The 25,285-nt window shown below is 45.3% G+C and overlaps 2 protein-coding genes and 1 long non-coding RNA gene across 6 annotated transcripts; all 3 read left to right on the top strand.

Moving 5' to 3' along the window:
* The first annotated feature begins 2,107 nt into the window (after nucleotides 1-2,107).
* Nucleotides 2,108-4,141, top strand: LOC119023559 (potassium voltage-gated channel subfamily A member 3). The gene has a single exon (XM_037105601.1). The coding sequence runs from the start codon at nucleotides 2,490-2,492 to the stop codon at nucleotides 4,107-4,109; it is 1,620 nt and encodes a 539-aa protein (XP_036961496.1). The 5' UTR covers nucleotides 2,108-2,489; the 3' UTR covers nucleotides 4,110-4,141.
* Nucleotides 4,142-4,236: 95 nt separating this feature from the next.
* LOC119023560 lies at nucleotides 4,237-9,212 on the top strand. The gene is made up of 3 exons (XR_005076291.1): nucleotides 4,237-5,617; nucleotides 7,579-7,653; nucleotides 8,300-9,212. It is a non-coding gene; the product is annotated as an uncharacterized LOC119023560 (long non-coding RNA).
* A 7,735-nt stretch (nucleotides 9,213-16,947) lies between these two features.
* kcna2b (potassium voltage-gated channel, shaker-related subfamily, member 2b) lies at nucleotides 16,948-25,245 on the top strand. Of its 4 annotated transcripts, none has more exons than XM_037105603.1 (3): nucleotides 16,948-17,354; nucleotides 18,274-18,415; nucleotides 19,029-25,245. In XM_037105603.1, the coding sequence occupies exon 3, from the start codon at nucleotides 19,135-19,137 to the stop codon at nucleotides 20,626-20,628; it is 1,494 nt and encodes a 497-aa protein (XP_036961498.1). In that variant the 5' UTR covers nucleotides 16,948-17,354; nucleotides 18,274-18,415; nucleotides 19,029-19,134; the 3' UTR covers nucleotides 20,629-25,245. The 4 variants fall into 4 exon arrangements, with proteins under 4 accessions (XP_036961498.1, XP_036961499.1, XP_036961500.1 ...); XM_037105604.1 differs by having other exon boundaries at nucleotides 18,210-18,415; XM_037105605.1 differs by having other exon boundaries at nucleotides 17,984-18,411.
* Nucleotides 25,246-25,285: the final 40 nt, after the last annotated feature.

The following is a 25,285-nucleotide window of genomic DNA, read 5'->3' as shown; positions in this document are numbered from 1 at the left end:
TTCAAGTTGGGTAAAGCCTTCAGGGGATAGATGAGATGCAACGTCTCCAACAGCCTCCGCATGCAAAGAAGGCGGGTTGGGAGTTCCCTCACATTTCCCACATTGATGGGCAACTTCTCAGATTAGTCCAGTCATCCGACTCTCTTTTAATTTGATCAGGAGGAAGCGGATGCTCATGAGCAGCAGGCAGAGTTATCCATCACAATTAGTCCAACGTCTCTTTCCCTCCGTTTGGCGTTGTGATTCCACCACTTGTTGGTTTGTTGTCTGAGAGTGTGTTTGCATGCAAAGAGCGTGACGGTAAACACTACAGAGTGTGAACGTCTGAGGAGCGAGCAGAGAGCTGCTGAAACGGTTTATGCCATTTGCCAACTATTTGATGTTTTCTTTGCGGTGAGGAATCGGCCAACCTTCATGCCTGCGCTCTCTCATTTTATTATAAGCTCACAAATCCACCACCACCCACCCACCTACACCTCCCCACAGACACACACACACACACAGGGGAGTAAACACAAGTGTCTGGCATTGGCAGTACTTCTGAAGACCTTCGTGTCAGATTGATGTCCTCACCTTGGGAGACTGTCCTCATTTTCTCTGATGCACTGTATATATGTGTACACACACTCCAAATACTGACCATACAGGTTTCAAATACAGTATGGTAACCTGTTTGACAATTTCGACCAGGCTCAATTAAGGACGTGCAGCAAACGTCCCCAGCAGGACTTGGAACAGCGTCATTGCTGTTCTTGGTTCCCATGGTAACTCTGATGTCACTAGGGCACCTAGACATAAAGAAAAGATTGACAAGAGGAACCAATAAAATTTAAAAAAGTAGAAAACAATGAATTTTCTGATTAACTCATGAGTAACTCGGCATTTGAAAGACGGCAGCGGTTGCGCTGCCAGATTTCTCCAACCTCTTGTGTTTTTCACCGAGCTTTAGTGCTGCTCACTGCACTGCTTTGTCTCCTCCCACACGGGTTGACTTAATCAGTGATTGTTTCTGCCTGCAAGAGAGCTCTGCCACGGAAATATTTTTGTAAAAAAAAAAAACGTCAGAAAAAAAAATCAACTTTTGGTCTCTGGTAACTTTCTGTTGGTTTTTCATTTCAGGACCTCGGACAGCAGCACCCAGGGGTGTCGCTTCAGAAATATCCCTGCAATTTGTATCACTAGACAGTAAAATGATTGTTCGAGGAAGTCCCCAGAGAAACAACTGATGGCTAAGAAATCTTCTATCGATTGATATCTGCCTGCAATGTATCACTGTTGCACTCAATTTTCTTGCCTTATCTTGTACAATAGTGATGAAACGTGGGGTCAAGTGTCCATACACCCAGAGTTGGTCTCTTTAAGGCTTTAAGACACTCAGCGCAAAGTTGTAAAGTTGGCCGGACATTGCTGACAGTCCATGAGAGGAGAAACAGGTCAGGTTTAGGTGGTGATGGTCAGGATTACTCTCTTTCACTCTGCCTGTGTGAATATATCCAATCTGTCACAGGACCAGCGATGTTGTGTACCGTCCTCACCCTTTTGACATTCACAAGATTGGCCCTTGAATATTACATGGAGGAAGTGTCCCTCCATGTCACGACCATCAGGGTTTTCTTCCGGATGTGGTGCTCATACTACATATTTGATATTCTTCCTGATATTGCTTTTTGCTTGAAAAAGACACGTCTCTCTCTCACACATCGACCTGTTTGACCTCTCTGCCGGCCCCGCCCTCCCCACTTGCTCCTCTTTGCTCACTTAAACACGTAGCATCACCCCTCTGTGACTCAAGCATCAACTGTACCTCTGATCTCCGATGCGATGCCAGTCATTAAAACCCTCATTTTTGCGCGTAACGAAGAAACCGACGTTACGTTTAAATTCTGTTTCCAAGTTCTTTTAATCTGACCGCGATGGCACACCCAAATCTGTTCTTGGATCAGACAAAAGGCTGTGCGTAATGGCGCAACTCTTAAGGCTGTCCCGGAAAAAAAAAAGAAAAGAAAAAAAGAAAATGAGGCTCTGATATATTTATGAGTAGCCTATTTGAAAATGTCCTATCTGTGGGCAAGTGACCTTGTTTAAAAAGAAGACGGATTGGACTCGTCCTGCAAGCGTGTGTGTGTGTGTGTGTGTGTGTGTGTGTGTGTGCTTGAGCGCGTGTCTACAGGACGGAGAGAGGGGCAGAGGGAGGCGGGCACGCCCAAACGATGGTGTTGAATGATGCCCGTCTGTTGCTTCTTGTGTACATCGGTGCGTCCTGCGATTGGCGGAGGACAGGGAAAGGTACCCAGCGCTGGCGCGCCGTGGGCGGGTGGTAGGCTTGTTTATAAACCCAGATCTCTCCCTGTGGGCGGGAACAGCAACAGTAGAGAGTGAAAGTGAGGCAAAAGAAGAGAGAGAGGGAGAGAGACGGTGGAGGAGACGAGGCTGTGGCGGCGGCTGTGGTTGACCGGGGTTCGCAGAGGGGGCGAGGCGGCCGCCCCTGTATGCGTCTTCAACCGCGCATGGACGACCACCTCAGCCTCCTGCAATCACCCCCGCCGAGCGCGACCAAAACCCGGGGCGACAATCTGGTGAACCACGGATACACCGAGACAGAGGCCGACGTGATGACGGTTGTGGCGTGTGACAACATGCTCGAGGAGTCGGCGGCGCTCCCGGGCCACCACTCTCTGGACCGATACGAACCGGACCACGAGTGCTGCGAGCGGGTCGTCATCAACATCTCAGGGTTACGCTTCGAGACGCAGCTCAAGACTCTGTCCCAGTTCCCAGAGACGCTGCTGGGGGACCCGAAGAAGAGGATGAGGTACTTCGATCCCCTCAGGAACGAGTACTTTTTCGATCGGAACCGACCCAGCTTTGATGCCATCCTGTACTACTACCAGTCCGGCGGGCGCATCCGAAGACCCGTCAACGTGCCCATTGACATTTTCTCTGAGGAGATCCGGTTCTATGAGCTGGGCGAGGAGGCTATGGAGAAGTTCAGGGAGGATGAGGGCTTCATAAAGGAGGAAGAGCGGCCGTTGCCGGAGAATGAATTTCAGAGACAGGTGTGGCTGCTTTTTGAATACCCAGAGAGCTCGGGTCCCGCAAGGGGCATAGCGATAGTGTCTGTCCTGGTCATCCTCATCTCCATTGTCATCTTCTGCTTAGAGACACTGCCGGAGTTCAGGGACGAGAACAGGGACCCGATCACCATTGCGCCTGTGATTAACGGCACGCTCCCGTATTTCGTCAGCCCCTTCTCAGACCCGTTCTTCGTGGTGGAGACGCTGTGCATCATCTGGTTCTCCTTCGAGCTGCTGGTGCGCTTCTTTGCATGCCCGAGTAAAGCCACGTTCTCCAAAAACATCATGAACATCATTGACATCGTGGCCATCATCCCCTATTTCATCACCCTGGGCACAGAGCTGGCAGAGAGGCAGGGAAACGGACAGCAGGCCATGTCGTTAGCCATTCTGCGCGTAATTCGGCTTGTCCGGGTGTTTCGCATCTTCAAACTCTCGCGTCACTCAAAGGGGCTCCAGATTTTAGGACAGACTCTGAAGGCCAGCATGCGTGAGCTGGGCCTGCTGATCTTCTTCCTGTTCATCGGTGTCATCCTCTTCTCCAGCGCTGTTTACTTTGCTGAGGCAGACGACCCAGAATCGGGTTTCAACAGCATCCCGGACGCATTCTGGTGGGCTGTTGTCACCATGACCACCGTGGGGTATGGGGACATGCACCCCGTTACGATCGGGGGGAAAATTGTGGGTTCTCTGTGCGCCATCGCCGGTGTGCTGACCATTGCCCTGCCTGTACCCGTCATCGTCTCCAATTTCAACTATTTCTACCACAGAGAGACAGAGGGCGAGGAGCAGGCACAGTACCTGCACGTGGGCAGCTGTCAGCCTCTGGCAGACACGGAGGAGCTGAGGAAGACTCGCTCCTCTTCCTCACTCAGCAAGAGCGAGTACATGGTGATAGAGGAGCACGGGATCAACAGCGCGTTCAAGCAGCAGCCCAACTTCCCCACCACCAACACCGCCAACACCACCACCACCGCGCAAAACAACGCGCAGAATTGTGTGAACATAAACAAAAAGATTTTCACCGACGTGTAGCCAGTGAGTCACGGCCCCGAGCGCAGGAGGGTGCAGAGGGTGGGGGGGGGGAGGCGAGCCGAGGCGAGGCGAGGTGAGGTGAGGTGGGGTTTTTTGGGGTGGGGTGGGGTGGGGGGAGTGTCAACACACAGCTGGCTCTGTCGTTGCGCACCACCAGCGTGTGTGGAAGCAGCGTGTGGATCAGATGCAGAGAGAGGCAAAACAAACAAACAACAAAACCCATGTCTGCTCAGAGACGCCGCTTTGTGCTCCATTCAAAGAATCAGGATTTTTCCATTTCAGCGATCCGAATTCATAATTCTGTCTGGTTCCATTCGCGCTTGGAGAGAGAGAGAGAGAGAGAGAGAGAGAGAGAGAGCTCCCCGAGGTGTCAGGCCTACTATTCCTCTCTGAGTGAGGACCTGTTGTGCAGGGTGCAACAGCCCACGTGTGACCACAACAGGTAGTGGTAGAGGCTTTCTAGCTGTGAAAGATGAGTGCACATGTACGCTCCTCGGCGGACACTCACATTGTATTAACATGCGTTATGAGTCGTGATTCAGTCAGTCATAGCCTGTGTATAATATTCAGAATCATTTAGATGTGTGTGTGTGTGTGTTTAAACACCTGTGACGTCTGAAAAACACAGTTCTGCTTATATTATTCAATTAGACCGTTCTGTGCTATGCCTTAATTGTGCGTTAAAGTCTAGTCCAAATGCTACTGTCTTTTAAACAAAACATAATACTGTCCTGATAGGCTTTTTAACGCGTAAACGGCACCATACACACACACACACATGTGGCCCCGTCGACAGTTAGTGTGTGTTTTCATCGGGGCAGGACACACGTGAGAGAGGAAAACACAGCGCGCGCGCACACACACACACACACACACACACACACACACACACACACACACACACACACACACACACACACACAGCGATCAAAGATGGCGCGTGCTTCTCTTTGGATGCCTCAAATATAGCCCGCTGTGATGCAGTCTCCATGGTGACGGTCGTTTCCTCGGTAACCCCGGTCACCGTTGCCATGGCATCCTTGTTTCCACAGTAACCTCCCAGATGGCTTGGAAGCTAAATCGAAGATCCTCATCGAAACAGGCTTTAATAAGACTGTTTTATTTTTTCCTCGCGTGCGTAAAAAAAACACGAGCCCAACCATACCCAGCGCCACTATCGCTCACCAAAGAGCTCGGCCCACTGGCTTAAACACAAATTGGAGTAAAAAAGAAAGAAAGAAAGAAAGAAAGAAAGAAAGAAAGAAAGAAAGAAAGAAAGAAAGAAAGAAGTCTGTTTACGAATTGCCACAATGAACTGAAAATGAACCGGGCACAACTCAGAGAGGCGATGATGAGCCGGGAGAGAGAGCGATAGATAGAGAGAGGATGGAGGGGCAGCAGCGCGTGAGGAATTATGAATGGGACTGGGAGCGCATTGTGTCTGGCTGTCTGGAGTGCGCTACTGCGGGCGCCCAGCAGAGGCTGCTGTTCTCCCACTGATGAAACTGGTGAGTCTTTTTTTTTTTTCAGCACTGTCATGCTTCTTTACCATTAGCCACGAAGCCAGTGTTTTTTTTTGTTTTGTTTTTTTTCTTTTCTTTTTTTTTCTTTCATGTTTGCAGATTTACATCAGTGTTTCAATTCAGGCAGGTCAGCCCAATTTGGAGTGTGACCCTGAACAAAAGAAAGGGCATCACCACACACAGGTGCAGATCACATGGAGTCCTTATGATCCATGCATAGGTTTTATAGTTATTATAAAACATGATGTAAGTGAAAGATCACTGTGTTTTTTTGTTTGTTTGTTTTTGTTTTTTAATCCTTAATACTCAACATTACAGTCTCACATCAGTTGAGGGTTTCATATTTAGGCTCCCCGTCAGCCTCAGTATGTGGGCTTTCCTGGGCCTGATGCTCCTGCAGTGTTCCCAGGTTTTCTTAACCTTCAGCTGACTTTGTTCATGACACAATAAGGGCACAAACCGCGTGCACCCACCCAGCTGGCCTCAGCGCTGCCTCCTGGTGGCCAATCACCATCTCCTGCCAAAAGAACAGGTGGCTGCGCCTCACTGTGTGACCTCGTTCTTCTCTTGCCATTGACATCAAAGAGACACAAAGGTCAAATAACCCCGAGATACCAGACAGCAAGAGCAAACAGACTGTTTGATGAACAGATATTGTTTAATGAAGGCTGTATATTCTGTGTTTTATTTGCTGAAATGGTAAATTATGACTTGTGTGCTTATAACAACTCCAAAAAACACTTTTGGATGCTAACCCGCTGAAAACCTGCCCTTTTTTCCCTGCAACATAGACTTGTCTTGCTGCTGTCCCTGCAGATTTATGTCTAGATTTATGTTCCATATCGTCTCCCACTGTGATTAACTGATACAGGCGGTGAGAAGGAAATAAAACCTCTACAGCAATGCTATGAATTAGTGCGACTTGCATGAGCACATGTGTTGTGTCGCTACACTAATAATATTTATACCTCTGCAGTCATGGCTGAGTAATAATTAGGGCGGTCTCATTAGCTGGCTCAGTCTGAAGGCAAAGTGGGAGGTCCCACAGACCGACCTCTTCACTGATTATTCCCTTTCAGTTTTGACCCCTGACCTTGACCTCGTATTTTTGTCAGTGAAAACATCCATACAAGTCATCAGTTAAATGGCCAGCTCATTTCACAATTCGCACAAAAGCGCCAGTGAGGGGAAACACTGGTCTATTGATCAGTGAGCGGGATATATCACAGAGGAGATTTGTTTATTATCCAATGAGATTGGTCAGTCTGGAAGCTATTCTCATGGCCTCAGGCAGAATGGATAGTCAGAGACAGAAACAAAGACGTAGTGAAGTACATTACTGTGCGATTGCACGCTCTTCTCTTCAGTTCTTTTTCTGTCCACATGTGCTTGTGTGCATCTCCGCCGCTCGCTTGAGTGTTACATTTATTTCTGTCAAGGCCTAATTTCCTCTCCTTACCTCTGCGCCTCTTTCTTTATGTTTACTACTGTATAGACGTTTAGTTGATGCTCTGATTCAGTGTAATTTGCAGTAAGTGGGTCATTAGGATGCACATCTACTTCACCCAAGGACAGTTTAATGGGAAATGAGGCTGACAGAGGAAATGTTCCCCTTCGTGTTACAAGATAGTCTCTCTCCTAAAGTTAAAAAGTGCTTCTCTCCTCTCCTCTCCTCTCCTCTCCTCTCCTCTCCTCGCTTCTAATCTACTCTTCCCTTCCTCCTCTCCCTCTGAACTATCGGTGTTTACAGTTTGATTTTTGCATGAGTGATAATGAGACAGCAGGGAGAAAAGGCGCAGCCTTGCGTTGTTAATAAGACCACCGAGCTGTGTGATGGGTCTGGCTACGCTGTGTGGCTCTAACAATTTTGCTTGTTCTTTTTCTCCTCCTCCTCCTCTTCCTCCTCCTCCCCCTCTACCTCATCTTCCTCTCTCTCTTTCTCCTAGGTGAAAGTTGTTGAATTTTTTTGCACAGATCTCCTGGAAATCCTGATGATCCCAGTTAGACTGCCTCTCTTTTAGGTAAATAGATTGTATTTTGGGGAGGGGACAGTACAGCCCAGCCGCCAGGGCAAAATGTTGGCAGTTAACGTTTCTGCAAACCACCATGTCCACATTTGTAGATGTCATAGGACGTGTACCATACCAACATTTCTATATAACATTTGCATTACATGTTTACGAGCTGACTTTCATACCTTGAGGTGAAGGGGATGGTGGTGGACTTAAGGTGACGTGACTGGAAGTGTTTCAAGATTTGAGTGACCACTAGATATGTTTTTAAGGAGACCATTTTTAAGCTATGTTTGTGGCGACAAATAATAGATATAGGAATTTGTGGCAAACAAAACAGGTATTTTAAGCAAAAACGTAATGTCCTCCCAATCCTAAATACGTGTTTTTTGTGCCTATACCTAGCTAGAAAGTAAGTGGGGTTTTTTTTCACCTTTTTTTCTTTTCTTTTCTTTTTTTTTTTTTTTTTACCAAATTTTACCTAAAGATACTTGAGTTGTAACATATTGAATTGTTAAGTTTTAGCATATCCATGGTTTGCAGAAACATGCATTGCCAACATTTATTCTAATAATTGAGAGTGGCTATGACATGGGTGAACTGTCTCATGTTAGAGAGGTATAGATTCCCCATTGACCTTTTTTCTTTCTTTTAGGAGCGCAGTGACTGTGGTCTTCCTGTTGGGCCCGGTGGGCCAAAGTTAAGAGTTGAGACAGAGCTCCCACTGGATCAATTTTAACTTCCCTACCCTCATCCTCCTGACTCGTGTCCTCAAACCTGGCATTCTAACAAGCGGTGCTTAGCAGGTCTCCCCCTCCGGAGGATCACCACTCAATCCAAAATGCAACAAAATGCAATCGCAAGAATAACAGATGCATAAAAATATCACACGTACGGTTTTGTAGCTGCAGTTTTCGCGACTGCTTCTTTTTCTGGAGACAATACGTTAGAAGTGGAACCATCACAAGATCAGAAGTGAACCAGGCAGTGACAGAATTCAGCTGGAACTGTGTTTTGGACTCTGACATATCTCCATACTGCTTTCTATATACAATTCAAAAGGACAGATACAGGAAACAGCCAGCAATTTGCAAAGCACATCTAATTCCTGGACTTTACACAGATTTCTACATTTCTTCTGTCTTCATACTTCTGGGTAATGATATTCATTACGGACATTAACTGACAAACAGCTTTTTGCTTCGAGTCAAAAGTGGCAAAGTCTGAGGCCACCTGTGATTTGCTGATATGAAACTGTGATACCAATCAAAGACTGTTAGCCATATGCCTTTCTTAGCTCTGTGTGCTCTGTATTGCTAATACGTGAAACACATATGTACGTGTGCTGGTCGCAGCTATTCCCCTGACACGGAGAACAATACAAAGGCATGCACACACAAATGCAGACACAACAAACACACACATGCCTGTGAATAGCTCTCTTGTATCCCAGAGTGCACAGGTGTCTTTTCGGGGACGGGGTAGAATATTGTCAGGGGAAGGCTGTGTACACTGGTATTTGTTCTGTGTTACTATGTTCCGTCTTTAACATGACCCATATAAAGAGATTATGAGCTGTAATGTCTTTATTTGCAAAAGGCCGCAGCCTGCGTTCACTCAATTACTGAGGTAATGGTGCTCATTTGTGTCTGGGAGAATATCAAGGTTCAATTGCTGATCACTGACCTGCGCTGAGTGACTTTCTACCATGTTGCAAACGACTAGCGACATTTGAAACTGCACGACCTCCCCAGTGTGGATGTTTCTGTACAGTTAATCCACATCAGTCATTCCCCTCCGTTGTGTTAATTTATTGTGAAATTTTAAGTAAGGGCTGATTGTTTATACAGCAGGGCGCTAGATCAAGTGATTGCAGTACATTCATAATGTAAAAAAGAAATGCTTCAATTGTTCAAAATTACTCCAATTTCCTAAGTTAATTGAGGCATTAATATCCATTGACACATAGCGTGCAGCAAATGTCAGTGTTAAATAAGTGTTTCCCATGTGGAGCCTCACACAGTGACAGCCATTTAGAAGCGGGCAACGTTGTTTGGCAGCACTTCAGAAGGCCCATTACAGAGAAACACTCACACAGAACAGAGGTCTCCTCTGGAGCTGTGCTCGACCGACAGTACAAGACAACTTCTCTTTAACAGGGTGTGTAGGCCAGTTCTTCATGAAACCGTACTACAGGACAATAGAACAATAAGAGACACTATTCTATCTGACAGGACTGGGGACCCTCACAAAGTGACATTCTTTGAGGAGTGAGCAGCGTCGCTCGGCTTGCAGCACTTTAGAAGGCCAAATCCAGAGAAACTATCAGCAGACAGAACAAGACAACCTCTCTCTAACAGGGTGAGAAGGCCAGTTCCTAATCAATGGGACTACGGGACAATTAGAATGATAAAAGGCACTATTCTGTCTGACAGAAGGAAGGGGGGCCCCTAAGACGGGACAGCAGGTCAGGGGACCCTCACATAGTGACATTCTTCAAGAAGCGATGAGCGTTGCTTGGAACAGAAGTCCCCTCTGTGGTTGTGATCAACAGCCAGAACAATACATCCTCTCTTTAACAGGATGAGAGTGAAAGTGTACTGCAGCAAGATGAAATAAAAAGGACATTGTTCTGTAGACAGAAGGACTGGGGATTTGTATTTGGCTTGGAAAAAGAAATGGTGATTCCCAGCTTTTCCCAGAAGAACATAATCTCCATTTGAAACAAAAAATCCAACTGGACCTTAAAGAGAGCTGAACTGTGCATGAGCCCAGTGGAAAACTTCATATCATGCGTGCCTGTGCAGAGGAGATAAATATTAACATTCTACCAGAGGTTTGCAGCCATCACGCTGTCACCCTGTGTACGAGCAAGTGTGCTTTATTGCTCCAGAGAACCCTGCAGCTCGCTAGTAACTCTGCCATCCCTCTGGGCTATTGTGTGTCCGCGAGAATCAAGCTGCCTTCCTTTAAGGCATATTGTGATGTCGCGGCACGTCCGGACTCAGTGTTTATCATTCCAGCGCAATTATCCCGCTTTATACTCTTTCTCTTCCAGGCTCGTTGCCCGTAATCTTTCGCTTACTAAACACGCTATTTAAACATACAACCGAGATTGCAGAAAATACCCGTGACATCATCGAAGCTCACCGCCAGCCATGGCGCTACATCAGGAAATCTCCATAGCAACAAGGGAGAGTTGTTGGAAGGTATAGAAAGTGGCCACATAGAACAGAATCAGCCCTCTACAGGTGCAGGCTTGAAGCTCTCAGCACAAACTTTTGCAGCTTCCATGTGGAAATGATGTCTGAAAGGGATGGGTGCTGCCATTCTGAACTTCTCTGCTTAGTACATTGTGTTTTATTGTATATATGTGCGTGCGTGTGACTGGCAAAGGATAAGTGTCTTGCCTCAAAGGCAGATTGGGTCACAACGTGCAGTGACTCCTCCACAACTCTTGAGCCAAGATTTGATTACTGTAATTAAACTAAAACAACATAAAGGATAACAGGTATACAAATACCAAGAACAGCTGATGATGAAAGAATATATTAAATGATTTAAATATTTAAAGCAACATTATGTAGAAACTGGTTTATTATGTGATTTGGCGCCCTCCCACAGTTTCTGCTTGCAACACCACTGTTGCAAATATAAATCCCAGGTCTGTAACAACTTGTAATGAGTTCATGATACAATATTAGCCCATCATCACTTTTTAAATGATAACTTCGCCCAAAAACATAAAATCACTCTAATGCAGAAGATCAGTTTTTGCCGCCACCTAACGTTTCTGTAGCTTCGCAGAAAAACAATGTCGTAGCATTCTGCTAAACAGCTGAAGTAGATCAGGACTTGTTTTAAACCCCCCCCCACACACACACACACACACACACTAAAATCGCTCCATACAGCTCATCCAGTGTAATCCCAGTCTGGGGAAGCCCCAAGATCCAAAATGAATTGAAAGGGAAATTATTTACATCGTCAGTGTAAATGCTAAATGTTCCACTATGTTAACCAGTTAGACACTAATTCTGCCTGTCTCCTGTTTGTGGCTGAGAAGGTGGGTTTTAAAGCTTTCTTGTTTAAAATAGCTGCCCGCTGCAGCAGACAGCAGCACTAGGAGAGCAGTGAGAGTGAAGAAAAAGGAACATTTTTCTTCATCCAAAACTAAAGATGTCATTAAGTTTTAAAGCCCTATGGGACAATTATCACATTTTAAGTTATATACAGTAGATAAATTGGATTTGACTTGAGCTGATTTCATTGAAGACCCTTTAAAGGCTTTTCAAAAAATCTATTAATCTTTTAATAAACCGCTTACAAAAAAAATAGGCATATGCATGATTACAAAACATACCTAACAGAACATAAGATTAAATGTTTTCAAGCTGTCCTCTTGCCACCTTCACCTTCTTTCTGTGACATTCAATGGAGTGATCTTTACACGCTCACGAGCGGAGCCCCACTATTGGCAGCTGGGAGGGATGGTTGCTAAGGAGGATGATGCTGTTGCTAGTGCTTCGGCATAAATCAGATTACTCCTGGATGCTGATTGGCTAGTCACTTCAAGTTTCTAGCCACAGGAGACACACGCAGACATATGTTCGATACAAGCACAGAAAAAAAAACAGCAATCTCGGGCACACACATGCAGGCACCGCAAAAAACATTCGAACCCGGATGTTAAGACGTGCTTTTTTTCCCCTAGCTGCTGGGAGGAGTGATCGGCTGCCAGTCATCTCAGTTTTTGCTGTCACAGCAAACAGACAGATGGTGGAGAGGATGATCGTTCGAAACACACACACAGACACGGAGGGAGAGAGAGAGAGATTCTGCTGCTTGACTGAATGACTCATCACTCTGTCGCTGTGACCTTTATACGCTACCCCTTCCACCTCTATTGTGCCATCCCTCCCCGTCATTTTCATTTTCTGCACACCTCTAACCACATTTCCTGTCGACTCTGTTAGTCCCCTCACTCCATCTTCAGCCAAACTTTCTTTCCTTTAATTTCCTTAGCGTGACTGCACATTCATTCAGCATTGGCCAAGACTCATTGTCAAGGATACCTCTGCATCTAGCATAGATATTCATATACCTCGTCGTCATGCCGTGTGGATGTTATTAATACACTCAAAACTTTCCTCTCTGAGCTAAGCCACACCTCCGGAGTTACTGTCGGTCATTGATTTTTCCTTGTTTTTCGAGCGGCTGACAAAAACAACAGAAAGTGAAACCGCATCGAGAATCAATAGCGGAGTACTCTACTCCAAAGGTAAGGACACATATCTCATCGTGAAAGCGGTGATCATCATCGGCCTGGCTGCTCTCAACAGGCAGGTAGAGAACCTCCAAGGTTAATCTCTAAATATAGCCGGGACCCCGGGGGGAGACATGCAGGGAGGGAGATAAATGAGCGGGAAAAGAAGGTTGATGGGTCAAAAGAAGCTAAAGCGGGGATTTAAGTTCCTTGGCAGGTTGTCACGGAGGAGAATCCCTGTTGTGGAGTGCTATTTGGAGGCAAACATGGCATGCATGTTCGGAAAAGGGGGTGGCACGTGAAGCTGTCATGCAGTAATTTAGCAATATTAGTATAATAGAGACAAAAGAGCCACGCTGTGTAACAGGGATAAACAGAGGTTTAGTTTCCTGTCTTGCAGCTTTTAAGTAACATGGAGTTTTGACTTTGTATGAATATGGATGTGAGCTGGTCATGCCGATACAGTAGCTTATTAAATCTGTGTGCGTACCCTATGTGTGTGAGTGATCACCTGCTGCAGCACCAGCAGAGGTCACCCAGGAAAAAGCTCCTCCCCTGCAGTCTGCTGTCAGAAGTTGGATCAACACTCCTGTCTCTCCACCTCCCTCTCTCCCTTTCACATGTTCTGCTGCAAAGAGAAGGGTGGAGGTTTTAGGTGTGCAGATCTGCTGACTCACACACCGATGCACAAATATACTAATCATCTCGACAGAATAATTTGTGTGGGACTGCGGTGAAATTATTCTCTTAGTAAATTAATTGAATGAGTTGATATCACAGGAATGATGGGTTTCCGTGCAACCCCTGCATTTCCTGTTGCGTATTCGATCCAGAAAAAAAAATATCAGTGTCCCCCCACACAGCTTGCGCAGATTTGAATTTTAAAACAAGGTGTTTCGTACTGTGAAAAAGTTCTCAGACAAAGCAGTCATGTGGGGTCATTAGTTTGAAGGCATTCTTAAGTTTCTCTGTGTGGTTCCATTTGGTCTGCTCGGCTGAACACAAAACAGAATCAATGGTGCCACTCTGAGACTTGGCACAACCTGAAGGTGAGAGGGAACTGGAGACACACAACTGAGGATCTCAAATGATTACAGGGTTAATGGCCCTAAAAAGTTTGGGTCAAATTTGTGCCAGCAGAGGGGCAAGGCAGGGGAGAGGCAAAGGCAGGCACATTTTTTAAACCTGTCATACAGACAGTATACTGTGCACCGCTCCTGCCTCAAAATGCTTTACATGTTCATAATCACTGGCCTAATAATGTGGGTTATTTGTCACATGACACAAGATGTTTAGTTACTGATTCACGTTTAAAGTCTTTTGGTTATTAATATTATTTATATTTGAAAATTCTACTGATGTGAACAGTGGAAATTGAAAAAAAGTTTGGATTTTGTAAATGTTTTCGTTTCAGATGTTTTAAAATTGAACAGTGAACACTGGCAAGGGGAATTTTAGCCTTGGACACCGACAAACTCAATACTCAACTGAAAATCAGTCGCTTGTCTAGTGCAGAAGAGAGTTGGTCAAACACCAAGTTCGACACAATTTTTCTCTTTTAAGAGCCACACACACGCAGCACATAGATGTTGACTGAGGAGAGACTGCCTCCCCTTTGAAATAAAAGGAAACAACACATTCAATTGTAACAGTCATATGATATCTCTCACTTTCTCCCCAATAAGCCTAGTAGTGTGCCAGAGTCATATTCTAAATCAAAGGACGAGTCCAAGTCCGAAACTTGCAGGTAATACTGGCACTGGACAGTTAAAACACAACACATTGGTCAAACACTGTGCTAGTCTGAGGCATAAAATATGCCGCAACCTGTGAAAATGCAACAGTTGCATTTAGAAAGCAAGAGGCTGTTAATCAGTGTGCTGAGGAAGCCAAATTGATATTTAAGTCTACCAAGGAATAACTACCCTTTACCAAATATGAAGGCCAAATTGACCTGCAAAGAAAGAACGGCGTGAAATTGAACTCAACATATAATAATTCCAGCTGGGGGCCACTGTGCTCCTAGTAAAAAAAGTTAGCCTGGAGCCCTTCTACCTAACTAACTAGTCATGGTTATAAACTTTACATTTAAACATGAAATGTTAAGTGTATGCAAACTGTAAATGCCAAATAGTTAAATCAAACATTACAATCATGAGAGGATATGACTCACCTTTCCCCCAATCCCAACAAACTCAATCCAACATCCTATTCTCTTAGTGCCCCTTGCTGCTAGTAAAACTGTAATAGATGACTGCTTTGAATGTGGTGGTGGATGATAAATCATTACACGGCTGACACCCAGCATTGGATATTGGTGGCTGGGTTCTTAGCTTCCCTGCATTTATAATTGGACCCTCTTCATTTACATTCACGGACGATGAGGATTAAAGAGTGCCCGGCCATCAATCAGCCCGTTTATGTAAAAGTGTCAATAGCTCCTCATTGAGACCTTCAGCCTGAGTAGCAGATTGGTTATGAGCAGAGTGAACTACTGCCGCAGTCCCAGTGGTCCCATGTCGCCATCTTAATCAGTCTTTTGACATTTCAATCGGTGAAGGATTGCATATTATGCTGAACCTGTCCTTGGGCAGAGCAGGGAGAACACATGAGGAGGAGGCCATGTGGTGTTTCTCCTGTATTCTTTAGGGAGTTGTTGGGCCTCTTTTTCTTTCTCGTGTGATTGCCGCTCTCTGCCGTAAGACATATCTGGGATTTCACCTGGCCCACTTTCAAGCAGTGGAGGAAACCTTCGCTGTGAGAGCTGATCCGGTAATGTAATCGTTGGACTCGCAGCATAAACCTCATCTTGTTTGTGAGATCTGCTAGCATCGGTCCTGTGTGTGTTAGAATTTGTGGCTGCATGTGCTCATTAGGTCCGGGCAGTTATTAGCAGACTGCGATACAGTATGCAGGTCTGTAAATGAGCACAGAATAACCAGAGGCTCAACAAATTATACTAGAGCCTGCCTCTGAATCACGCAAACACTGAGGACCCCACAGGCAGCAAACACATTTTATTACCTCTGCAGAGGAGCTTATGTTTCCACCCGTGTCTGTTTATTTGTTTGTTTGTTGGTTGGTTGGTTTGTCAGCGGGAATACACAAAAACTACTGTACAGATTTCCAGAAAACTTGAAGGGAGGACAGGTCTCAGCCCAGAATAGACCCCATTAACTTTTGCTGCAGATCTGGATAAAGGGACAGATCCAAGGATTTTGTTCTCACTTTCTTTAAAATTGCAAGAAAGGGTGTTTCTTAACAATTTCTCAGGGATTAATTAATGGGTCTGGATGAAAAAATCAGGCACATTTAGTTGGCGAGTATCTATGAGTGACTACAATTTTATGTGAAACCAAATAAAAATCTGAATCTAGTGGATTTAAACATGTTTCAATTGACATTAGATCAGGCTCGATTGAATTAAAGGTGATATGTGGATGTGATGGAGGATGTACCTCTGCTAAGAACAGACCCCAATGCATTTTTAAGACGCAAGATCGTAAAAAGCTGGCATTATATATTCAATGTTGCTGGATTTTTGTGAATTTCTCGGGAAACATTGCATGGATCTTGAATTTTGGTGAAGCAGTTACTGGTAGTTTATAATTTAAACTGATATCGGAGTTTCACTCTGGTTTGGTTAGGCTTCTGGTAATATGTTATGTTCCACATTCGTGCAGACAGAAGAAAGGAAGCACAAAAACAGACAGGGATGCATTGACACATGGGCCTCAAGCCATTAGAAACGGGAAATGACTCAAAGGGGTCAGGAGGCGGGTTGACCCGGGATTTGACCTGTTCACAGGGTGGCCACAGCATGCACAGAGGGGATGCCTGCATGCTGCCTGCACAATCCCTCACTCCTTCAATAAATCGCCCCTGGTTTTAGATCAAAAGCTTCTCCCTTTGTTTTTTCTGTGACTTCTCTTTGCCCTCACATCCTTGCAGGTCAACAGAAATCATTACATTGTTGGTGATGTCAACTGATGCACTAGAGAGGAGAGGAGCTCTATTCCTCACCCCGCTGTCCCGCTTCTACCTGTGCGTGTTGTTTCAGTCTGTTTTTGTCCTCTCCTGAGACGCGCGTGTTTTGTTCAAAACGCCGTTTCCACCCCGCGGCGAGAGCGACGCTTCCCCTTTAATGTGTAGCAGCGAGGACAGGAGTGTCGGGGATGGGGCGAGGCGCGCAAGACGGCTCTTTTAGTATGCGCTGCGATGCCCGACTGCAGCCCACGCGTCCCAACTATGGCGAATTATGGTGAAATATGAGCGTCGTGGGAAGAAGAGATGGTCGTGAGGAGATGACACAGACGCTGGACAGATTGGTGAAACAAAGGGAAGGAGGAGAGCTATGAAGGAGCGGACTCACGACCTCAAGGCACCTTAAAAGAGGAGACAAACGGAATAAATGTAAATGCGTCTGCGCACCAAGAGAACCAGGGTGAATTCCTGCATGCCATTATCTGAATTAACGCTGTAGTCTGTCAGATGATGCTATGCTGCTTTGCTGTTAGTGCATGGAGGTGGTGGTGAGGTGGTGGTGGGGTGGTGGGGGGGATCTTGTTGTGGCTGTGAATGATCCACACAGGAGAGCGGCTGCGAATGGCTTGAGCATGTCTGGCACCTGCCTCTCCAAACTAACTCACCCGCGCTCGCCGGTCAACTCCCAGCACCGACATGTAATGTTTGAACATCCGAGTGCATGAACTGGAACTTGCTTTTGTTACCGATTTACGAGAAACGCAACAATAGTTGTTCAAAACATTTTTTTTAAAAAAACGCTGTCAGAGGAGCTGCGTGATTCCATGGAATGCGTTGTGAACATACGCCTCCATTTGTTACTAATGTGCATCACTGGTGTTTTCATTTGGATAACACCAGTGAGTCAGAAAAAAAAAGAAAAGATGATGCATTCAGGTGGAGGAAAATGAGAGAATAATGTTTTAACGAGCTAATAATAATAATAATAATAATAATAATAATAATAATGATAATAATAATAATTTAGATGAAATGTGAGCGCCTCACTGACAGCTGAAACCTTCCTCCCTTCCTCCCTTCCCTCCCTAGTAAGTCTCTGCAGACATCAGCCTAGAGGATCACCTTTCCTGTTGATGTAGCAGCATATTGTTTTTTTTTTTTGAAGTACGGGGGGCGGCATGATTCGCTGGTGCCAGCGTTTTAAGGCATACACCACTTTATTCACACACCACCAGCACCAGCACCACCACCATCACCGTCGCCCGCCGCCAGCTTCAACCTGTAGCCTAACTCAGCATGTATCTGCTGGTCACAGCTGAGGGGAGGGAGGTAACTTGTCCCCCCCCCCCTCTGCCACTCCCACTGCTACGTTGCTGCAGAGCCGGAGGTTCGGGTGATAAATGGCCAGTGGGAAGGAGCTGCTCTGACTGAGGAGGCCGACTTTTGAGCGGACACTTTTCTGCTGGGGAACTCTGTGTGAGGACACGCTGTCACCAGACCCGCGAGTGTCAGAGCGAGTAGGTAGGACTTGTTGATTTAGTTTCTTCTCCTTGCCTGCCAAAACTCTACCCAAGTATGATAACGTGGCTGTATGTCTCCATACACACACACAATGAACTATTCATTTGATCAGTGACTTTATCAAGTGTTACTCAGCTTTTGTTTTGTTTTTGTTTTTGTTTTTTTTTTTGGAGGGGGTGTTTGTCATATATATAGAGAGAGGAAATTCATCTCAGAGATCATATGGAGCACTCAGCACATAATCAGATTTGTTGGTTGTAATTGCACCCTGTGAGAGCTGATACAGTATTACTGGGCGAGCTTATTGATCCTGCATCCTCATATGAGAGAGAACTCATAACCTAATACACATAGACACAACGGAGCCAATTCTCTCAAATGGTTCTGCTCCCTGCCCGTTTTTTATTTTCTACCACCCTGCTCCTGCCTATCTGCATTTTCTGGGAATTACTTTCACTTTTGGTGTGTGCCAGGATCTTGTGTTTTGATAAGACGAATGTCTCAGAAATGCAATAACTTGCAATAAGTCGTTGGATTTGCATGCTCAAAATCTAAATGAACATTTCGGTATTCATTATTGCAGCTTCTCTCTGCTCTTCTCCCTGTCCCGTAGCTCACCACAGGCAGATCTGCCTGCACCCAAACCAGAGCCTTTATCTCCTCGTGGCCCAAAGTGGCCCCACCCTGTCTGAAACCTGCAGGTCCCATCTTCCTCCAGAATGACAGTTGCTACCAGCGACCCTGCGGATGAAGCGGCGGCACATCCGGGTCAGCCTCATGACCAGTACGACCCGGATCCGGATCATGACTGCTGCGAGAGGGTCGTCATCAACATCTCAGGCTTGCGCTTCGAGACGCAACTCAAAACCCTCTCCCAGTTTCCCGAGACGCTTCTGGGAGACCCCAAGAAAAGGATGAGGTATTTTGATCCTCTCCGGAATGAGTACTTTTTTGACCGGAATCGACCGAGTTTTGACGCCATTCTCTATTACTACCAATCAGGAGGGAGGCTGCGCCGGCCTGTTAATGTGACCCTGGACATTTTTTCCGAGGAGATCCGGTTTTATCAACTGGGTGAGGAGGCTATGGAGATCTTCAGGGAGGATGAAGGTTTCATTAAGGAAGAGGAGCGGCCTCTGCCGGAGAATGAGTTTCAGAAACAAGTGTGGCTGTTGTTTGAGTATCCAGAAAGCTCAGGTCCTGCCCGCATCATCGCCATCATCTCTGTCATGGTGATTCTTATCTCGATCGTCAGTTTCTGTCTGGAGACGCTGCCGGTTTTCCGAAATGACGACGAATACAATTATCCATTCCAGGCCATTTTGAACGGCACCTTTATCTATGAGGGCTCAAATTATTTCACAGATCCCTTCTTCATCGTGGAGACACTCTGCATCATCTGGTTCTCTTTTGAGTTCCTGGTTAGGTTCTTTGCCTGTCCCAGTAAAGCTGGGTTTTTTGGCAACATCATGAACATCATTGATATTGTGGCCATCATCCCTTACTTCATCACCCTGGGCACAGAGCTAGCAGAGAGGCCAGAAGACAGAGAAGCAGGACAGCAGGCGATGTCTCTGGCGATCCTCCGCGTCATCCGCCTGGTCAGGGTGTTTCGTATCTTTAAACTATCTCGTCACTCCAAGGGGCTGCAAATCCTGGGACAGACTCTGAAGGCCAGCATGCGTGAGCTTGGCCTCCTCATCTTCTTCCTCTTTATCGGTGTGATCCTCTTCTCCAGTGCTGTCTACTTCGCGGAGGCAGACGAGCCAAACTCCCAGTTCAGCAGCATCCCCGAGGCCTTTTGGTGGGCCGTGGTTTCCATGACCACCGTGGGCTACGGAGACATGGTCCCAACGACCATCGGAGGCAAGATCGTGGGGTCTCTGTGCGCAATTGCCGGTGTGCTGACTATTGCCCTGCCTGTGCCTGTCATTGTGTCCAACTTCAACTACTTCTACCACAGAGAGACAGAGGGAGAGGAGCAGGCACAATATCTAAGTCCAAGTGTGCACAAAGCCAGCTCAGCTGACGACCTAAAGAAGAGTGGTCGGAGCGGCAGTGTGTCCTCTCCCAGTAAGTCTGACTATGTGGAGATCCAGGAGGCCGTGAACTACAGCACCGAGGACTTCAGACTCGAGGGCATGAAAACAGGAAACTGCACCCTGGCCAACACTAACTATGTGAACATTACTAAAAAGCGTACGGATGTGTAACGTGAGGCACTGTAGATGCTGAGCTCTATGGAGATTGTAACAGGGAGGATTAAGGTACGACTCCCTGTGTTGCCCAACGCACGGTTCCCAGAGTGGGAGTCCAGAGCAGATATGTGAGATAAACGTGGAGAAAAAAATGTCATTGGAGAAGACTTCATGTTCTCCCGTATGCTAAGGCGCATATCATAGGACTGCCACCCGTCTCATTTAGGACATTGTCAGTGTCTGCATGGTGTTAGTCTTACCTGTGTGACAGTAGTCGTCCTGCTCGCATCAGTAGCCAAATAGTAGCCTAACCAGTAATAATCAATATTAACAGTGTAAAGGGATCAGTAGTTTCTAACTTCTTGCTCAAACTGCCTAGAGTTGATGCACGATAACAAGAATTAAGATCAGCATAACCTTTATTTTTAACCTATTAACTTGTGATCATAAAAGAGGCCATACTATCAGCACTCGTGAGCAACTTCAATCTGCGGCTCAAACTGCCAAGGTCCCGACTCAGAGAAACATAAAATCAACTAGATCGCAGCTGATCTGTCAGGGAGAGTGCTGAATTTGAGCAGCAGAGAGCGAGCGATACTAATATGCTTTTGGCCAACCGGTCATTTGTTGCTTCCGTCTGCCAGAGAAGAAGCACTCGCGTCCCTCCCCAGGCCCTCGCTAGATATCGCCTAGTACAGGCCAGTGGTCTCTGTAGACGTAAATGACAGCGCTGTGCTGTGATTCTGGACCACAATAGCGCACCACCTTCTTCTTCCTGCCAGTTCTCCTTGATGAAACCCAAGTGGATTTACAGTTTGTACACTCTCAGCCGTGACTCTGCCTTTCTTTATGGTTCCAGCCAGTGCACGCTCGCAGGTGAACAGAGGAAATCTCTCCCTTTTTTTAGACATGTTACTGTTGTTCATTTGATTTGCTGAAGTATAGCTTTTTTTTTTTTTTTTTTTTAAATGATAAGATGAATGTGTGCTTCTCAACTTCATTTTTGTCCAAGGTGGACAGACAGATAGTGAAAAAAAAGTTCTCTGTAGAGTTCTGAGTGAGTGCCTATTTCTCTGTCCCCTTAACTGCACCGTTAAGTGTCTCTCCAGCTGCCACGTGGGTCCAAGTGTTCAGTTTAACACCGCTGTGCAGCGTTAAGTATCCCTGTTACTGACTTCATAGCATTCCATGTTTGTAGAAACAGATGAAAATGAGATAAAGCGTAAACTAGGGTGAGATTTTGGTTTACTTTCAACACACGGTTCATGGCAGATAAATTAGCTAGTTTTATGTGTTCGTAATAAGGACACAGCTCACTGATGATTAAAATTGATCTATGACACCTTTTAAGGTCCATGTATTGTCATTCCGGCAAAGTCAGCTTTGTATTTTTCAGTCCTGCTGGAGAAGCAACTGAATTGCTCTTACCTAATTGAAAGGATAAATCACTTTAGCCTTTCATGCCTTCTTCACCATTAACAAAAAAAGAGAGAGAGAGAGAGAGAGAGAGAATTTGGTTGCTATGTGCTCTTCCTCATGCTAATGGAAGTCGGGGGAAAGTTTATTAGTCCATGAAACATTTCTGGACCTTCACAGCGGCAGTGCAGCATTGTCCTTAACAAAGAAGAAGATTGGGTCTTGTCTGAAAATATAAAATACAACTGGAAAAAAAAAAAGAAAACAGACGATGGGTCCTCACAACCCTGACTTGCAGTTAAACTAGAGCACCCCTGTCAGATGCTCTTGCTTTTAGCCATAATTTCTTCCATTGGTCTCCCGATTGCACAGTGACATAAAACAAGCAGGGTTTTTTATTTTTTTATTTTGTGGGAGCCCTCCACTCAGCTCAGTTTGCAGATGAAACAGGTCCCCATTCAAAACTTCACTCATCTCGCTGCAAGGCTTCAGCGACATTTGACCCCTGCCTCATTTGCTTGTCCTCCTGCCTCCACTCTGCAGACTATAATCCAGCATCAATTTATTCTTCCTCCTCGTCTTTTTGTTCTGCGAATTTTAGATTTTTTACTCTTTGATTTTTGTGGTAAAACAAGTAACTATTCGCTAAGTCAGTTTTTTAGGAGAATGCTGCAACGCCGTTTTGTGTTGAAGCTCCAGAAATGTTGTGTGGACTAAAAAAACCTCACCCGACTTTCAGTCCGCACGCAGGTGAGTATATGATGACTGCATTTTGTCATTTTTGGGAGAAATTAGTCGAATTTACCTGCCAATGGACCAAGTAGAAATGAAAAGAATATTTACATTATTTCACTGTTGGATTTTAGAGTGTTTCTGTCTTGAATACCTGGTGACCGGAGACGGATGCGCAGCCACCTGGCAAATTGTATCTTGGGTTTGTAAATGATATTACTGTAATTTGTGTGAGTATTTCTAGTGTCTATTTTTTGCTACTCAGTTCGAACAATCATTCCATCGCCTGCATTTTGCTATGTGTCCTTCACAACAGACCTGCTATTGTAGCGCTGCATGAACTATTCACTCTAGAATGAAGTAGTATGAATAATACTTAAATAGCAAAGTTGACATACATATATTCCTATAGCTATTGAAGTACTGGTGCTATGTGCAATATACTGTATGAAGGATGTGTCATGCTTTCCATATGCTTCTTCTTGCCATTGGTGTCGGAAATACTGTCGATCTATGTGAAGCGGAGAGGGTTGTCGCTATTGTAGGGAGGCTTGGGAAACTACATCTGAACTAAAATCTCAGACAGGAGAGGAAACAGCGAGCCACATTGACTCTCGCACCTATGATCCACAGCTCATACAATAACTAAGGTACTGCTCCCTTCAGCTTTAACGTCTTTGTAGTCACGGCCCAGTAGCTGTCTTACAGTGAAAGCACAACAACGAGATACTATCTGCTGCCAGCCCAGTGGATGCACACAAATCCAAACAGTCAGTCAGTCAGTCAGTCAGTCAGACTTTTTGCTCAGCCAAGTGTATCATAATGCTCCAGGGGACTGTCTGAGTGCCCGTTTCTCTGATGTATAGGTCCATCATGCTCGGTGTGTGCTGTTGTTTGTGCAAGTGTATGTGTGTGTGTGTGTGTGTGTGTGTGTGTGTGTGTGTGTGTGTGTGTGTGTGTGTGTGTGTGTGTGTGTGTGTGTGTGTGTGTGTGTGTGTTTGAGAGACTGAGGAAGACAAAGAGATTGCCAGAGCAACAGAGGGCTGAGTGTGTAGCTTTTAGAGACAATGGGGTAGCACTGCTCTTCTTGACTCAAGGCTAGAATGACTGTAGTGCTCTGTATACTCTGCTCCACCCAAGGCACACTGTTTACAGCCTGTTTATATATTCCACAGATGCATACAGTACATTAAACAAAGACTACTGAAAAGGAATGCCAATGTAATGCTCACATGAGGTGAGATCTATGAGCATGTGTTGCTGCACTATCAGCCACGGCCAGCTGCTGGGTATAAAAGAAAGGAAAGGTTGAGAAGGGAGATATTTTAATGAAAGTAAGACAAACACTGCCCACAACCTCCTTTGCTGTTCTTGTATTTTTCTAACCTCTTCTCGAACACCTATGTGACTTTACGTGGCTTGAAAACTTTGTCTGTACTGCCGTCTCTTCCTCTCTCGTTAACCAAGCACACTACTGAAGTGACACTATGTCAAGACAAAAAAAAAAAAAAACAGGACAGCACATCAGGATGATCTGAACTAAGGAAAACCAGTCTTTTGATACCGGACACACCTTTACGGCCACATCTGCTGTCAGGATGGATGCCTGTGGTTCTGTCGATGCCACGAAGTGAACGGACTTGAGCCCACTGCTGGTGGTGAACGCACGTAGCCATGTAAACAATGTATGTAAGAGTTTGAACGGCTGCTTTCAATGATGTCTTAAAAGCTTCAGCTTTAAAACGAGCTTCTGCCATGTACAGATTCCTGTGTAGCAGGGAATCGAAGTGTATGCTTGCTGAATTAATCCTAAAAAACTAAAGTTGTATAGTAGTTGGTGGATTAACTCTTAGGTTTTATATGCTCCAGGGACTAACAGTGGAAGTGTATTAAGAAATCCAAAAGCAAATATAATTTCTATGAGAACTTAAACTTGTTTGTGTCATCAGACGCTGTATAATTGAACTGTTTGTTTTTTTCACTGTCTTTTTTTTTCTTTTTTTTTTTTCTATTTGAATGTCATTATCGGCTCACCTTTGAGCCTTGCACAGTGCAGGGGCTGAGGCTTAACCGAATACACATGCAGCCTTCAGTCAAATGCATTCTGTCTGTACTGTCTTAATACATATTTACCCCAGGGCGACCGCCTGCACTTACTCTGCTTCCTCCTCTTCCTCTAACTCCTTCAGCTATTTGCCAGTCTCAAATGTGTGTGTATGAGGGTGAGACAATCCTCAGCCTCTTCACTGTATTGCGGTCATGGTGGCACTCAACTATCTGTTTAAAAAAAAAAAAAAGAAAGCCTGTGTTTTTCTACTATTGTAAGGAAAAAGACTGAACCATTAAGCAGATTGTCTGTTGCTACACATGAAGGGAAGTGTGGATCTGAATACAAAGAGATACTTTCATCAGACAAAAGAATTGTAAATTATAAAACGATGATGAACAATGATGGTCTTATCAATAATAACACCTTTATGATAACCTCAAGCTACTGTTGTGTCTTTCTCATGCATTTCATATT

This window comes from Acanthopagrus latus, chromosome 7 (genome assembly GCF_904848185.1).
Source record: "Acanthopagrus latus isolate v.2019 chromosome 7, fAcaLat1.1, whole genome shotgun sequence".
Lineage (NCBI taxonomy): Eukaryota > Metazoa > Chordata > Actinopteri > Spariformes > Sparidae > Acanthopagrus > Acanthopagrus latus.
Note: the sequence above shows the minus strand (reverse complement) of the source record. Positions and strands in the feature narration are given on the sequence as shown.